This window comes from Ictalurus furcatus, chromosome 17 (genome assembly GCF_023375685.1).
Source record: "Ictalurus furcatus strain D&B chromosome 17, Billie_1.0, whole genome shotgun sequence".
Taxonomy (NCBI): domain Eukaryota; kingdom Metazoa; phylum Chordata; class Actinopteri; order Siluriformes; family Ictaluridae; genus Ictalurus; species Ictalurus furcatus.
Window position 1 is genome coordinate 25,251,396 of NC_071271.1, and position 13,485 is coordinate 25,264,880.

Here is a 13,485-nt window from a genome sequence, read left to right on the forward strand (position 1 = left end):
CTGTCCCCAAAACTGCCTGTCCGTCAACAGTTCAAGGTGGAGCCAACACGCATTTCAGCAAATACAAACACAGAGTGCCTATTCAGAGGAGGATATAAAGTCCCATTAGCCAATAGCAGCACAGGGAAGCAGGTGCAAAGCCTGTCTTGATCTTAGGCTCTGTACCTAAGTATCCAGTTACAGCCAGGTGATTATGTTCGTCTTGCATCGGTCATCGATACGCATAACAAACGCTCATTGTCCATCCCTTTTTTGGACAGGAAAAGGAAACACGCCAGGCAAACAATGGAGCGTTACACCTTTGCGCGGGTGTCAACTGACTCAAAATGACATGACACGCTATAGTTATGTGACAGGGACTGTGTCACTTTTGTGCGTGTGTTACATCGTGATAGACTGGCCTAGGGTTGAGTTACAAGCTTTAACTCTCGCAGCAGCAAGAGATTCGGTGGAAATTTGTGCAGGCGGATGAACACGAAAAAGAACACTGCGCAGTAAAGGACAGGGAAGGAACACGATTATGTAAATGCTTGGTATCAGCGCTGCTATCCAGCTATACAGCCCACACACGCATATTTATAGCGGAGCACTAAACACACATATCTGGTTGCCTGAGAAACAAGAAGAGCATTTCTACTGAATAAAGTAACAACCATTAATAATATGGATTTTTATCAGTTTACATAACACACTTAAACTTCCCTTTGCTCTAGTTTTTGGGGTTCTGATATGTAAAATGTTGATGCAAGGTCAACGTTCCATATAAACACAGGTAATGGCTGGTAAATATTTATTGCTCTAAAAGTCAGTTAGACCCAGCCACTACATCATGCACTTTTTAAATGAGGTATACATGATTTTTAAGAGTGACTTCTACTGAAGTTTAAATTCTTTCATATGATATGCCTTTTTGTAGATTTTAAAATGAACTTCAGTCTTTTAACTCGTGTGATTCATCTGAATGATTCATTTGAACATTTTTTGGGGGTCAGTTACACCTGCAATACTTTTGAATCTATTATAGGATGTGGGTTGCTGTTATGGCCAGTGCTCTGTAACTTCCAAAACAGACACAAGGTGACATATTAACCAAGTGAGAAAGCTCCTGAGGGATTTTATAGTCTATACTTGTCCTTATTTATGAAGGAGATCCACCCACACATTGTTCCTTCAACCTCACAAACAGTAAAAGCAAGAGTTTCAGATTCAGTGCACGAGCCAGACAGAGAAAGGGATGCTTTAAAGTGTGGACAAGACTTGGTGATGTATCTACTGTCTCTATATTTAGGATGCTGCAGCTTTAATGAAATACTGAAAGTGCGCAACAGGTTGCAGCCTCACCATCGCGTCACTGCGATCATTTCTGTAAAATATGGAATAAACACGAGACCTACCGTAGGAGAAAACGAGCTCTACAGCATCCTCTGGTCTGATGTTACGGTCCGAGTACATAGAGCTGGTGCGCGCTTAGAGCTGCGGCTCCGACGCAACTGGGCCATGAGCGCGGCACTGCGCGCCCCCGCAGCGCGCGTCCTCCTCCTCCTCCTCCTCCTCCTCTTCCTCTTCCTCCTCTCTCCCTCTCACTGGCAGAGCACCAGCGCGCCACCTGCCCCTAATCCCAGCCTAACTACATATCATCACTATATCCCCTGAAGAAGGCTTGCCAGTTTATTAGGTATACCGCAATGAGTAACAGAAATACCCAGGTTCACAAGTTTGGATAATATTTCTACTTGGCTGTTTTCAAAGTAAAGTGAAAGATTAAATTTTTTTTTTACCCCGAATTTTCCCCAGATATCTTTGTTACCTGCTGTAACATTAGTGACCCTCCTAACATGTTCTTCATAAACTAGTCCGATTATACCTCCCGTTATTTCTTGCCTGTTAAATTTCCAAATTCAAATCTTTGAGTCGACTCCTAACGTTCATCTCGAAGAGCCGACTCAAAGAGCTGAATCAAAGAGCCGGCTAAAAGAGCTGAATCAAAGAGGCAACTAAAAGAGCCGAATCAAAGAGGCAACTAAAAGAGCCGAATCAAAGAGACAACTAAAAGAGCCGACTCAAAGAGCTGAATCAAATAGCCGGCTAAAAGAGCTGAATCAAAGAGGCAACTAAAAGAGCCGACTAAAATAGCTGAATCAAACAGGCAACTAAAAGAGCCGACTGAAAGAGCTGAATCAAAGAGCCGACTCAAAGAGCTGAATCAAAGAGGCAACTAAAAGAGCCGAATCAAAGAACTGACTCGTTCCCAAATGGGGGACGAAAACTGACGTACGTGAAGTATAAACAAACAAATAAATGTGTGAATAAATACATTAACTCATTCATTTTGGTCATGAAAAAGGGCATAATTAAATGAATGCCTTGAATTTATTTCTACATTTCCATACAACAACCAACATTTATTTTGGCAATTTTTTTTTCTTTCTTAATTTATTCATTCCTGCATTCATTTATTTACTTATAATTAAGTAATTTTTTCGTCCTCCATATTCATAAGACACATCCCTGCTTTTTAAACCCACAGTCAAGCCAAATTTATTTACACAGAACATTTTAAAAACATTCAAACTTTCATCAAGTGCTGTAATTCAAAAGACTAGTGGTAGTAGGAATAATAATAATAATAATAATAGTAATAATGATGATGATGACGATGACACTGATGATGGCACTGCATAAAGAGATTAGATTAATAGGGAGGTGGGGAAAAATGATGTAAGATTAAAAGAAAGAAGGGCTCAGTCAGACCCAAAAGCAAACAGCTATGATTTTAACCTAGAATTAAAAGCACTTATCAAATGTTTATCAAAAGCTTTTTCATCCATGCTTGTGCAAACTTGACTGCAAAACTGCTGTGATGGATCATTAAAGGTCTTGCTCTTCGCTATTTAGGAGCTAACCTTAAAATCAGACCGTTACATATTATGTTTGAGATAGTTTAAATTCGTTCTTTTATCGAACTCCGTCGTAACTGTGTTAGCAATGCATCCTTGTGACGTCAGACAACCGCTAACTTCTCACAAGTATAATGAAAATGCATCACCAACAAATTAGCACCAGGATCATCAAGCACATCACAAACATTTCAATACAAGCACATTTAACGTCTTTCAATGTGAACGTTTCCTTTAATAATTCTTCTCTTTGTACCTAGAATCTTAAGAAAGCTGCTTGACTCCAACCAGCACGTACACTGTTCCTTGCACTAGGAAGATACTACATCCAGTTCATTCCTTGAATGCTAGATGGAAGCCTTTTTTCTAAGAGTGCATCCCTGGTTGCCAAGAATAAACAGTACGATGGAATTTTCTAGCGCCCATGAAACATCTCATGCAGGAGAATGCAAGAAACCATGGCAGAATGAGACCATTACAGTCTGGGGAGACTGACTCTTTTTGACAGTTAAGTGTCTGCTGTGTTTCCCTGAAAGGGCCTTCACTCCAATCTCCACTACCTGTGCAGAATGCAGATGCTAACTCGTTTCTGATGAAGGTATTTTTCAGTAACCCTGACAGCTGATGTATTTATACATGTATGTTTTAAAATTTTATTGTAACAGAAATACTTTAATATTATTAGAAAACAAGATGCAATGAAATAAAAAAAAAAACTGATTAAAAAAAAAAAAAAAAAAAAAGTATTTGGAGCTGATTTCATTACAGGGATGAATAAAATTGCTTATCGAGACAACATAATTATATATAACATTTATATACATATAATTATATATACATAATTATATATAACTTGTTACATATATAAATAAGCAACAAAACATGCAACATAAAAATCCATGTAACTCAACATTATAAAAATACATTACAGAACAATGGGAAGAAAAATAATAATAATAATAAAAAGCTTCAAAGTTACTAAAAGGGATTTCTGAAATGTACAGTATATTCTTCAGCGTTGTACTTTTAAGAGATTATGGGCAGGGTCAAAGTTTTTCAGATTCATAAATATATTATTATTTAATACAAACACAAGATATCTAAATAGACTCTTTACCATGCAGCGTAAGAGAGGACAGTTGCAGGACACAAGATGCAAATACCTACTAAAAGCACATTTACTAGGGTTAATGCAGAAAATGGAGTCCGTCCACCAGACAGGAATCCAACCCAGTTTAGCAACGACACAGCAGAGTAACCCAGAAACCAGCAGCCAGCAGCCAGCAGCCAGCATGACTTCCTTACAAACTCCTGGTTCTGTGGTATCAAGAGGGGGAAAAAAAATCCAAAGACTAGCAACAGGCCTAAAGACCAGTGCTTAGTAATACAGCTGTGCTCATGCAGGACCTCACAAACTCAAGAGGAACAGGAGGGTTTAAATAGACTAATTAGACCGTTCTAGCAAGCGGAAGGTGAAAGTAATTAACAACCTTGGCAACAAAGTAATGAGAACAAGAAACAATGACCATATATGGAAACTGAAGCATAAAAAAAGGCGGCGGGGTCAGAATATGGTAGGCCAATGGGAACATAATCAATGCGGATGTGACAGTTTTGCACAATACATAAATCTTTATTAATTCTGTTCAAATTATTCTTTAAAAATTACATGCAAGCTGCGTAAAAAAAAAAAAAAAGTGCTATGCCGTTATTTCAACTGAATAACAACTGATTTATTTCAAGATAATATGTCGAAATATGTTGAGAGAATAACTCTTAAGACTGTGTTACTCAGTCAAAATAATGAGTATACTGAAATAATGATACATCAATTATTTGTTAAATAACAAGCATGATTTAGGACACCTGCAACTGTGACTTTGTGTCAGCGTTATGAACTGGGCGTTCATAATGCGTTATGCTATTTTATGAACATTTAAATAAAGTTATACATTTCATAGTAGCCTTTTCCTAACGCTTATGAGAAACTTGCATGAGGTATCAGTAGAAAAAAACAGCTTAACTGCATGTCTTTTGGAGAAAGCCGTCCATTTAATTACTCGGTAAGATGCTAGTTGCTTGGTAACGATCAAAGTTCTGTCAAATATATTTTGTGTACATGAATTTCATGTCTAGTAAAGTTGTGGTATGTCCAGTACAAGTCCCATTCTTTGCTCGTACTGAGGTTGCCTCGGGTTTTATGTGTACGTATCCACTGCTGGGCGGCTGTGGCTCGGGTTGTCCACTAATCACAGGGTTGGCGGTTCGATCCCCGGACCACATGACACCGCATGCCGAAATGTCCTTGGGCAAGACACTGAACCTCAATTTGCTCCAAATGGCAGGCTAGCACCTTGCATGGTAGCTCTGCTGCCATTGCTGTGTGAGTGTGTGTGTGCGAACGGGTGAATGCGAAACAGTGTAAAGCGCTTTGTAGAACTGCTAAGGTTAAAAAGCGCTATATAAGTGCAGACCATTTCTTGGATCAACATACAAATCGACGTCAAGCAGAACCAAGCCAAGGCACAGTATCAGCACATCTCCAAGCTCCACTTGGGGAACCAAACCTCTTTTCCATCAGTTTATGAACTCATAGAATATATATTCATCTGAAACTGCCCTTAAAGTTTAAGATGGATGTCCGTGGCACGAAGTCGCGTGTGCAGTAGGGGCGTCGTGACTTTTCAGTGTCGATGACTGAGCTGGACAAGCACTTACGCTCCTTTTTGAGGGTGGAGCGCCTTTGCCACTGGCACAGCATCAGCTCCACCTGCTCTCGGAAGAAGCTGGTAGTCAGGGTGTACAGGATGGGGTTCAAGGCACTGTTGATAGGAAGGATGAATATTACCACCCAAGATGTGATGGTTCCTTAAAGGGAAATGAAGAAAACAGGGAGAAGTCGATAGAACAAAAGTGCACGTCTCACAAACTGAGCAACATAAATGTGTGGCAGTTTTTTAGAAATCCAACAGATGTCACTGTCGAAACAGGCCGACGGAGTTAAACAGTTTCCAGGTGCACCAGATGCTTGCTATGTTTTTTGCTTGCTCGGGAATTTGCTGAGCAAGGCGGGATTTTCCATATATGGGATTGGGCCAGTGCCCTGTCTGTGATTCCTAAACGGTTAATGTGATATTTTTTTGTTAAACCCCTCGAATTAAAGCTGAAAGTCTACACCTCAATCCCGTCTCGATGGCTTCGTTTCAAATCCGTTGTGGCGGTGTACAGAGATAAAAAAAATACCGAAAATTGTATAGCTGTCCAAATACTTATGGACCTCGCTGTATTTTCCCATTCATACATCTAATCATTTGATACATATGCAGATTTTCTTTTTTTTTTTTTAGATGTCAGAACATCAAGGTATGTATGAATACAATGCATCAAACAAAATAAGTAAAAAGAGGTGAAAACCTTCAACACAATTCATACAATTTAGGAAAATCTTCAGTTTGAAAAGGCTCCCATCAGAGTTTCATCAGAGTTTGTTATAGACTGAAACATCTGGTCTGTGCAGACTAAATTTATCATATTAACGATACTATAATTTACTTATATTATACTACGGAACAGTTTAAATATGGAGCCAGAGAGACCACAGAAGATATGAAGCTTTAATTACAGGTTATAGATTCAAACTGGAATTACTTGCGATTGTTTCTTATGCAAGGACTATTAGGAGAACTGGACTGCAACAATTGATTCAGTGTTTAGTTGAAAGTGTTTAGTGCTAATACCAAAAGGAATGCAATCATGTTTGATGGAAATTTGGGGTGTTTCCTGCATATACCTGGAATCTCCACCTCAAGCAGTGAGAGAATTTTGACCAGGAATATGGGGATCCAGCAGAGGGCATCGGAGAACACGATGAAAAAGAAGCGGTTGGCTACTGCCACGTCCTTGTGCAGCCGGCTGCGCAGGTCTGTGGCATTAATGCCCGTCTTGTAGATGGAGTAGAACATGCTGGAGTAAGAGATGACGATGATGAGGAAGGCTACTAGGTTGAGTCCTACACAGAGCACAGCGGAGAAGAGAACACTCACATTTCCATTAGATATACAGCATTATAAAGTTGCATTTCATACAAGTTTTACATGTTCTCGTCACTCACCCAGAAATATGCCGGTGGAATATCCCTTTGCTGTAGGTTTCTCCACACGTTCAGAGTGCAGAGGGAAGCAGACGCCGTTTCGTCCATAGTAGTTCCCGAAGAGCTCATCGTTGAGCAGAGGCACAGCGGCAATTGTGATACCTATGAGCCAGATCACAGCCAAAATGATGAACGTTTGATTTTTCCCCGGCCTTAGGTGACTCAGTGGGAAGACGATGACCAGAAACTTCTCCAGGGTCAGGTAGGTGAGGAGCATGACAGACACCTCGGAGGACAGCATAGCCATAAAGCCGATGGTGCGACATTCAAGGCTTTCCATCCACACATGGGCGTTCTTGTTGTACTCTCCACGGAACTTTACATCAAAGATGCCCACAAAGAAAAGGTAAATGCCCATCAGGCAGTCTGCACCTGCAGGGAAGGTGTCATGGAAAGAGGAAGGGAAAGCATGATGGCATAAAGATATAAAAAGGCACAAACAGATAGAAACTACAGAGCAATACAGTTCTGACTGGATATAATGAAAACGTAGTGGCGTGGTGGTTAGCACATCTGCCTCGCACCTGTTGGGCGGAGGCTGGGGGTTCAAGTCCCACCTCCGCCCTTTGTGAGTTCACATGATCGCCCCATGCTTCGGAGGTTTCCTTCAGGTACTCCGGTTTCTGCCCCTAGTCCAAAGACATGCATTGTAGGCTGACTGGCATCTCTAAATTGTCCACAGTGTGTGTGATTATGCCTTGCGATGGGTTAGCACCCCGTCCAAGGTGTTCCCTGCCTTGTGCCCCAAGCTCTCCGCAACCCTATCTAGGATAAGCGGTACAGAAAATGGATGGATGGATAATCAAAACGTGGTAATCTAGGGAGCTGACCAGGATGAATGTACTGTATATTGTTGATCATAAGTCTGTTATACGGTGGTGCTGTTGAACTCTCAAATCTGATTGGTCAGAAGGTTTTGACAAATTTCCATCAATGCACTGATACGTTATCATTTATTTAGTAACAAATCATTCACAGGGCTTTGTGCGGCAGACGATTCACGTAATCCCAACCGAATAATAGCACATTTAAGAAATTTACAAATAAAGAAATTTCCCGCCATGGGAAAGCCTTCACGACAGACGACCAGGACAAGCTGTGTGTTTTGTCTTATAAACTGTGGGACATGCTGTTATTAAAAATAAATAAATAATACTGCTAACAGTAACCCACCTTCGCATCAGGACGTATCACACCACCCTGTCACTGATTATTTCCCTACAACAGCATGCCCTGTCATGTTTTATTCCTTACTTGACAAGCTTGACATGTTAGTAATAACTCAGAGATGGCGAAGTGTTGCCAGTGATGCATCACAAGACAGGAAAATATAGAGAATTAATTGATACCGTAGATTATTTTGTCCGCTCGAGCGATGCGTTGTCCCGGTACACTGCAAAAATATTTACTCGGTAACTCCGGTCTAAAGAGGCGTATTTCTTCTTAGTATTTCACATCAGAACACAAAGTTCTGCTCGTGGAAGAGCAGTCATTTCAGTAGGACATCGCTCAGCGCTCTCATAAACACCATAAATTGTACACTAATCAATGTGTTGCAAAATGACCTTTAATTAACCTTTCCAGTCCTGCATTCTAGAGCGGGGAAGACAGCTGGACTACACGAATCATCCCTTCTTTACGCGATTCGATATTTCAGAGTCCTGCCACTTGACAAAAAGGTTGCTACAGTTAATGGTGCCAGCTTGAAAGCACTGACATCTATTTTCCAGGGGAATGAAGAGAAAAGACGAGAAAATAGCGCATGATTCAGGGACGTAATATGATGGAATCTAAGGCCTAGGAGAGGATCAGGAGGGCTGACAAGATTACACAAGATTACAGAACTTCTGTCAAGACATGGGAACTCTCAGTGACAACATGACAAATCGGGAGAACGTCACCTATAGAGGCATGCTAGGTTATTAAGAAAGATAGATGGAGAGAGAGAGAGAGAGAGACAGCGAGAGAGAGAGAGAGAAACAGACAGAGATGGAAAGTAGATACAGGGAGTCTCTGAGGGAATTATCGGTCTAGCAGGAAATTGTTTGACTCCTGTCCTCATATGTGGAATGTGAGATAGACCAGAGCAAGGCAGTTCTTTTATTGCACCATCTGCACTGCTAAATAACCACTCTTACTGAATATTAAGGGTACATTTTCAAAGCCATATACAAGGCACTGGAGATGTTCAAATATTCCTGAGGCCACTTGAAAACAGGATCCTCCGTGAAACATATTCATGGATATCAGGTGTCATGAACGTAAGGGATTGTAGTTGTCGAGGATGTTCCATGCTATAAATAAGAGTACAGATAGACAACTTTTGTAAAAATGGAGTCGACTTGCACCTGTGGTAGGTCTTTAAAAAAAATAGAAGAAAATAAGTCTTTTTTTTTTCTCTGAAATAATTAGCGCATTGGCTTTCAAAGTGCGGTCCATGACACATTCCCTTCTTTTCTTTTCTTTTTTTTTTTAAAATGGTGGAAGTCACAACCCAACATTATCAAAGTTATTACATTCATTATTAAGTTCATATAGTTCTTAGCCAAATCTAAACCTGAACTGAATCCAAACCTCAATAACTGAAACTGTCACGATCTCGCCGGCAGATGGCGCTGCGGCGGCGACGTGCACAGTCAGCTTGGCGACCTCGGCGCTCCCGCCTGAGGTCAGCCTGGCGACCTCAGAGCTCCAGCCTGAGACCTACGGGGAGGTCTCAGCTCCGGAGCTCCAGCCCGAGGTCAACCCCGCTGAGGACGTCGCCCCGAGCTCCAGCCCCGCGGTGGACGTCGCCCAGTGCCCCAGCCCCGCTGGGGGCGGTGCTCCGCCTGTCTGCTGCCCGGTGGAGGCCGCCCGGTTTCCTGATGCATCAAAGGACAGATTACACAGGGGCCCAGGACCGCCGTTGGAGGGGGGTTCTGTCACGATCTTGCCGGCAGATGGCGCTGCTGCGGCGACACGCGCTCTCCAGCTGACCGTGCACGTGCGTGAAATGCGCATGAACGATAAGACTTTGTTTACAACGGACATGTGCACTTTTTTTGGTTTCTGTTCTGTCCCCGTCCTGTTCAGTTATTGGCGGAGGCGCGAGGGTGTGTTTTGAAGTGTTACCAGCTGTCAGCAGTTAAGGTAATTGTGACTGGTTATTTAAACCCCTCGAGTTGCTGCACATGGCGGACGGTATTAGAGTGTTTCATGCCAGAGTTAAACGAGTGCTTCATGTCATAGTAAAACGCGAGGTTCATGTCATTGTAAAACGAGAGTTTCGTGTCATAGTTAATCATGAGTGTCATGTCATAGTCTCGTTCTACGTTTTGTGCTTCCCGCCTCATTTCTAGGTAAATGACAGAAGTTTCAGCGAGTTAAAAGTGGCAGTGTTTCCATGCCCTGTTTAAGTTCACATTTCTTGTTTCAACTCTAGGTTTATATTTAGACCTTGTTTCCTGCCTCATAGTCCTTTGACCTTCGTGTGAAAATAAAGACTTTACTCCTGCGCTTACTTCCTGTTTGAGTCCTGTACAAGCAGGCTTAAAAATAATGTAAATTTGTATCCTATAGGTTTAAAGTTCAGGAATAAAAAGCTTGATATCTCTAATAAATGGACAAAATATTAATGTACACATACTTAGAATTTATTTAACTATTAAAGGGGTTTCTGGCTACACGAAAATGGAGAACCCATGAATTACTGTGCATAATATGTGCAATACTTTTATAGATATTTTAATCAAGTTTAAACGTGTAGTCTCCGCTACTTGTCTCGTAAAAGTGTTAACAGGAACAATAACTGCGTGTCACGGTAGAAGTCCTAAAGTGAAGAATTATGTCAAAAACAGATGAACAAACAAATAAATAAATAATGCCATATTAAGAGTAAAAAATCATCTTTCGGTATATTTGTAGAATATTGCTTGTTTTCCTTTCGTCGTATTTTTTCCCCTATCCTTGACCCAGAATTATTAGAATTCATCGTACTCCAATACTCACAACACAAAACCTTGATGCAGATGGCATGCAGGTTGTTCTCTGCCCGGATGAGCGTGCGCATGCCAATGACGAAGAGGTTCCCAAAGCAGGTGACGAAGGCCATGACCCAGACGGAGACACGAAGGATTACACTCGCCAGCAGGTCTTCAAAAGACGACAGGCCGTCTGAGTTGGGCTTGCATTTCCGGACATGCGGAGCGTAGGAGCAGTACTGGAATTTCTTAAAGTATCTGCGGAGACAGCAGATCACCGCTGTTACTAACGGACCCAAGCAATGTGATTTAAATATCACTCATGTCGGCACTTACAATACATTAACCAATTCTACAGGATTATCAGACATTCTAAAACGTATCTAAATATTAAAGAGACACTGGCGTTTTATGTCAGTGGATGGTTTGTTATGTAATGAAAACCAGTGAACTACATGTAGGAGAGGTTCTTCATTGACTGGAACATGCGGGTCTGGATGTCTGGGATCTCCACTCCTTCCAGGCTCCTGTGGACGTAAGCAGACCTTCAGTCCTTATCATCCGTATCTCGCAAGCTTTCAGCAGTTCTTCTACTTTCACAGCACTGTGCAGTATGTCAGCTTAATTCTACTAAAGTCCTGCTTAGAATGATTACCCTGAACTAAAGACAATTAGAGTTAAAAGACAATTAAAGCATTAAAGAGTGTTATAAGAGCGTACGGTAAACTATAAGGTCACGTTGACACGGCTTGTAAAAACACCGATCCTTTACTCACAGAGACTGGAGTTGCGTGAGATGATCAAACTGGTTCAGGTGGATGAGGCTCAGTGGGTTTTTGGAAATATTCCTACAAATGATATAATAAATGTATACAACACTCACCTCTTAAGGTACAATTAACTACAGTATGTTAATGATATTCCATTACAATTACAATCCGATACATAACGCTACAGATTCAGAGTGCTCTTGAGACAAGAGTTTGAGACTTAAAATCCTAGCTTTGGACTAGTTTCACTTCTTGCTTCGTCAATTGCAGACCCAGCAAAGCATTTATTGTTAAGTACTCGGAAAAACGACTGTAGTCGTGCTGCTAAACGCTGTAGTTCAGTGACGCTGGATTTCTAAACATGGACCATCGTGGCTTCTGTCTGACGTCCTCGGTTGTGGATTATAAATTGTTTAGGTGAAGGCGGCTCATCACACCAGAGACTGGCTGCAGAGCTAGAGACATTAGATCAGAGAGTTTTCACAGACTTTTGTGGATTTTTATTGTTATTTAGCCTCTCGGGTGTGATGACATGGCAGAGGGGTATGCTTACAGTATTTAAGTCTGATTTATAGCCATAAACTAGTCACTAATTATTAAGTATTAAAAGGTAACTGCTATCACCACCCAGTCATGGTAGTTTCTTATCTGCACCTTCGTAAGCAATGGAATCTTTACAACTGGATCTTTCCCAATTTTAACAGTGGTATATGGAATGGTCGGACTATTCACAAACAGGCTTCCATGTTATGAAGCCCTCGAAGTGCACATATTTACAAATCCTCAATTCAGCGATTTCATTTGTTCCAAAAAGAAAACATACAATATCTGTAAAGACTGCAGACCCTTGAAGACGTTCAATGGCAGCTCTTTAATTTGGTTTCTGGAAAGGTCCCTGTGGAATCCACAGAAATATTAGGATCGTTAATAAATATGTCTCACATAAGATCTGAACACTCAGTGAAATAGACATCGCGCTCGCACTTACAGCTCTCCCAACACACGTAGCGATTGAAAAGTGTTTTCCGGAAGCCTCTTGATGTGATTCGCTCGCAGTGATCTAGGACGAAGAGCAGAGTGAAGGACTGTGAAATGATTGGCTTTTATTGAGAGACCAATTCACTTCAGTTTCAGTGGAAGAAAAGGTAATGGTGTAGAAAGGCAATGCCACTGTGGTATGAATGGAAACTATAACCATTTATTTATCATTATTTTATTTTTTTTAAGATTATTTATTTAAACTTTTTCACTTCTGGAACAGCATGCCCTGCCAGGCTGCGATGATGAAAAACCATTAAGGCCTGCTTGAGTGGAGTTGATGGGACCAGCCTGAGAGTGCAGATGAAACCAGGACCTGTATGTTCCTGTAAGGTTTACAAAGTAATTTCTTGCCCAAATGAAGGATTTGTTGAGATATGCCTTGATGCTGTCCCAGGTAATATGCCCAAAACAGCAGGAGACATGACACAGGCTTTTATGATAAATATAGACCAGTTATATGACAATATTAATATTTTTCTTCACCATCAATCTCATTTACATAATTAGAGAATTCAATTTCAAATTCACCAATAGGATGAGAACATCTCTTTTTCTCTCTCTCACTCTCTCTCTCTCTCACACACACACAGTCTCGCCCCTTAAGTCTCTTCATTGTTATTTCCCCTGCTGTTTCCTTCTACCCTTCCATTCATTATCTCCAGATGTCT

At 41.1% G+C, this 13,485-nt stretch overlaps 1 protein-coding gene across 2 annotated transcripts in view; it reads right to left on the reverse strand.

Moving 5' to 3' along the window:
• Positions 1 to 2,146: 2,146 nt before the first annotated feature.
• Positions 2,147 to 13,485, reverse strand: part of rxfp2b (relaxin family peptide receptor 2b) — a 46,004-nt gene continuing 34,665 nt past the window's right edge. For both annotated transcript variants that reach the window (XM_053646803.1, XM_053646802.1), the window contains exons 11-18: positions 12,765 to 12,836; positions 12,600 to 12,671; positions 11,783 to 11,854; positions 11,462 to 11,533; positions 11,035 to 11,264; positions 7,009 to 7,419; positions 6,688 to 6,906; positions 2,147 to 5,765 (exon numbers count right to left, since the gene is read on the reverse strand). In XM_053646803.1, the coding sequence (XP_053502778.1) occupies positions 5,503 to 5,765; positions 6,688 to 6,906; positions 7,009 to 7,419; positions 11,035 to 11,264; positions 11,462 to 11,533; positions 11,783 to 11,854; positions 12,600 to 12,671; positions 12,765 to 12,836 (1,411 nt within the window). In that variant the 3' untranslated portion in view covers positions 2,147 to 5,502. The remainder of the gene's footprint in view (positions 5,766 to 6,687; positions 6,907 to 7,008; positions 7,420 to 11,034; positions 11,265 to 11,461; positions 11,534 to 11,782; positions 11,855 to 12,599; positions 12,672 to 12,764; positions 12,837 to 13,485) is intronic.